Source organism: Chaetomium globosum, genomic scaffold, assembly GCF_000143365.1.
Source record: "Chaetomium globosum CBS 148.51 scaffold_7 genomic scaffold, whole genome shotgun sequence".
Classification (NCBI taxonomy): domain Eukaryota; kingdom Fungi; phylum Ascomycota; class Sordariomycetes; order Sordariales; family Chaetomiaceae; genus Chaetomium; species Chaetomium globosum.
Genome location: NT_165982.1, coordinates 424,854 through 427,325, shown reverse-complemented (window position 1 = coordinate 427,325; position 2,472 = coordinate 424,854). Strand labels below are relative to the sequence as shown.

Below are 2,472 nucleotides of genomic sequence, written 5' to 3'. Positions count from 1 at the left end.
TTTTATTTTTTTCGTTCACAAATTCCCACTCCCCCCTATGACCTTCCCTAAACTTCTACTCCCGCCTCCCCATAACTGCTTTCGATTCCTTCCCTCCACTCGCCTCCCCCCCACTCCAGGCTTTATGAGGGGGAGGGAGAGGGAGGAGGATGAGGATGCGCTTTTGCCGAGGAAGTGAGCGGGGGGGGGGATGGGCCTTTTTTTGGGTGGGATGAAGGATGTTTTTTGGGGATGGAGTTTGGTTTTTTTTTGGGTTGGATTTAGCGCTGGGATTTGGATGCTATGTATGGCTTTGGGATGGGGGTATATCTCAAAAATTATTGGTAATGTCATATTATCGAACCAAATACCCTTTACTCTCATATCCCCCCCCCCCCTTCCCCACAGTTTAACCACCTCACCTCGCCTTCCACCTCACCCGCCCAACCCACTCCCCAAACCTTCTCACCTCCTCCGCCTGCAACAGCCTCTCCACCGTATAATACTCCCTCGCCAACACCTCATGCCCCGCAAAACGATGCACAAACCTATGGCACGCCCCGCACAGCCACGCCACGTTCTGCAGCTGGTCGGCGCGGTGCCACCCGCGCTTGACCGCTTTGTCGTGCACCATGCGCGGGATCAGGTGGTGGTAGCTCAGGTTGATCCAGTCGCGCCCGCAGATCTCGCAGCCCGCCGCGTCGGCCTTGGTCGAGGCCGGCGGCGGGGGCGCCACCGTCGTGGCGCTGATGTAGGCGCCGAGCACGGGGGCGAGGAATTCCGCCGGGGAGGGGAGGTTGGAGGGCGTCGTGCTGGGCGGCGCGGTGATGCCGTAGGTGGCGAGGGAGTCGGGGATGGACGGGTCGAGCGTGTGGAGGAGCGTGGTGGTGCGCTCGGCGGTGAGGGGGAGCGGGTAGAGGGTGCTTTCGAAGTGGGGGTTGTCGATCCAGGTGTGGTAGGTTAGGGATTGGAGGTCGGGGGGGAGGGCGAGGAAGGTGGCGGTCGCGATGTAGGAGGTGAAGTCGGCTAGGTCGTCTGCTGAGGGGTCGGTGTCGGTGATGTCTGGTGAGGTTGGGGGTGGGGAGTTGGTGGGCTTCTTTTTGGAGCGTCGTTTAGGTTTGGGCTTGGGTTTGGTGAAGGGGGTGGCGATTCGCTCGATCAGGAAAGAGGAGAGGATATCACGGAATTGCTCATAGTTGGTGTTGTATTCTTCGGGAATTACTTCCGACATGGTGGTTAAGTCCAGTTAAGCGAGGTAGTTTGATATGAGATGAGGTGTGAATGGGATCAGATTAATACTGAGATTTAAGGATGCGAGGTGAACGACGTTCTAATATACTTGTAAGTCAACCTTACCCCTGAAACCCTGATCCCGACTAATACCCCGACCCAGCCCGAATGCGATCCTGTCTCGGCCAGCCGTTCCCCGCATTCGGCCCCGCCAGTTTGGCTCCGGCGTCCAGTTCCGGAGCTGACTCACTCACCGCGCCAGCATCGTAGTCTCGGCCAACAGAAACGGACCAACAGCATCAGCAATCATGACGGTCATCGCCTTTGACCTCTACGGCACCCTGCTCTCGACCGAATCCATCGCCGAAGAACTTGCCAAGATCGTCGGCGATGAGCACAGCACCACCCTAGCTGCCCTCTGGCGGCGCTATCAACTCGAATACACATGGCGCAGTAACAGCATGGGTAAGTAAGCACCTGACCGAGTGCTAGTTGAGCAAGCATCAGCATCACCATCAAAATTCCATCAAATTCCCTCCCGTCCGCCGCCCAGTCACCCCGTCACCCAAACAAAATCACTTACCCAATGCCTCCCCCCTGCGCTAACCCGACCCACCAACCACCACCCAGCGGGCGACTACCAACCTTTCGAAACCCTCACGCGCGCCTCCCTCTTACACGCCGCCGCCGAGCTCTCCCTCGCACTAACCCCCTCCGAAACCGACCACCTCCTGGAAGCCTACCACGCGCTCCCCGTCTACCCCGACGTCCCCGCCGCCTTCGAAGCCATCCGCACCTTCCAAACCACCACCACCACCCCAACCACCACCCCAACCCAAACCAATTCCCCCCATCCCCACCCCCTCACCACCTACCTCTTCACCAACAGCAGCCGCCACACCCTCACCACCACCCTCCGCACCTCCCCCTCCCTCGCCCGCTACACCACAGCATTTCATGACGTGATCAGCGTGGAGGACGTGCGCGTGTACAAGCCTGCGGGGCGGGCGTACGCGTACCTGCTGGAGCGGGCGGGGCATCCGGAGGGGGGTGAGGGTGAGGGAGAGGTGTGGCTGGTGAGCTCGAACGCGTTTTGATGTGGTCGGGGGCGCTGGCGGCTGGGTTGCGGGCGGCGTGGGTGGATCGGGGCGGGAAGGGGGTGGGTGGATCGGTTGGGGGAATGGATGATGAGGGGGTTTGATCTGTGAATGATGTGTTTGTGTAGGACTCTTAAATATTTGTCAAGTCGTCTCTAGTTGATAG

At 59.5% G+C, this 2,472-nt stretch overlaps 2 protein-coding genes across 2 annotated transcripts; one reads left to right on the top strand and one right to left on the bottom strand.

Annotated features, from left to right (window-relative positions):
• Window positions 1-397: 397 nt before the first annotated feature.
• On the bottom strand, window positions 398-1,210 carry CHGG_09710 (uncharacterized protein; the record flags this gene model as incomplete). The annotated part of the gene is made up of 1 exon (XM_001227636.1): window positions 398-1,210. The coding sequence occupies one exon, from the start codon at window positions 1,208-1,210 to the stop codon at window positions 398-400; it is 813 nt and encodes a 270-aa protein (XP_001227637.1).
• Window positions 1,211-1,517: 307 nt separating this feature from the next.
• Window positions 1,518-2,306, top strand: CHGG_09709 (uncharacterized protein; the record flags this gene model as incomplete). Its single annotated transcript, XM_001227635.1, has 2 exons — window positions 1,518-1,674; window positions 1,840-2,306. 2 exons carry the CDS (start codon window positions 1,518-1,520, stop codon window positions 2,304-2,306), a joined length of 624 nt encoding a protein of 207 aa, XP_001227636.1.
• Window positions 2,307-2,472: the final 166 nt, after the last annotated feature.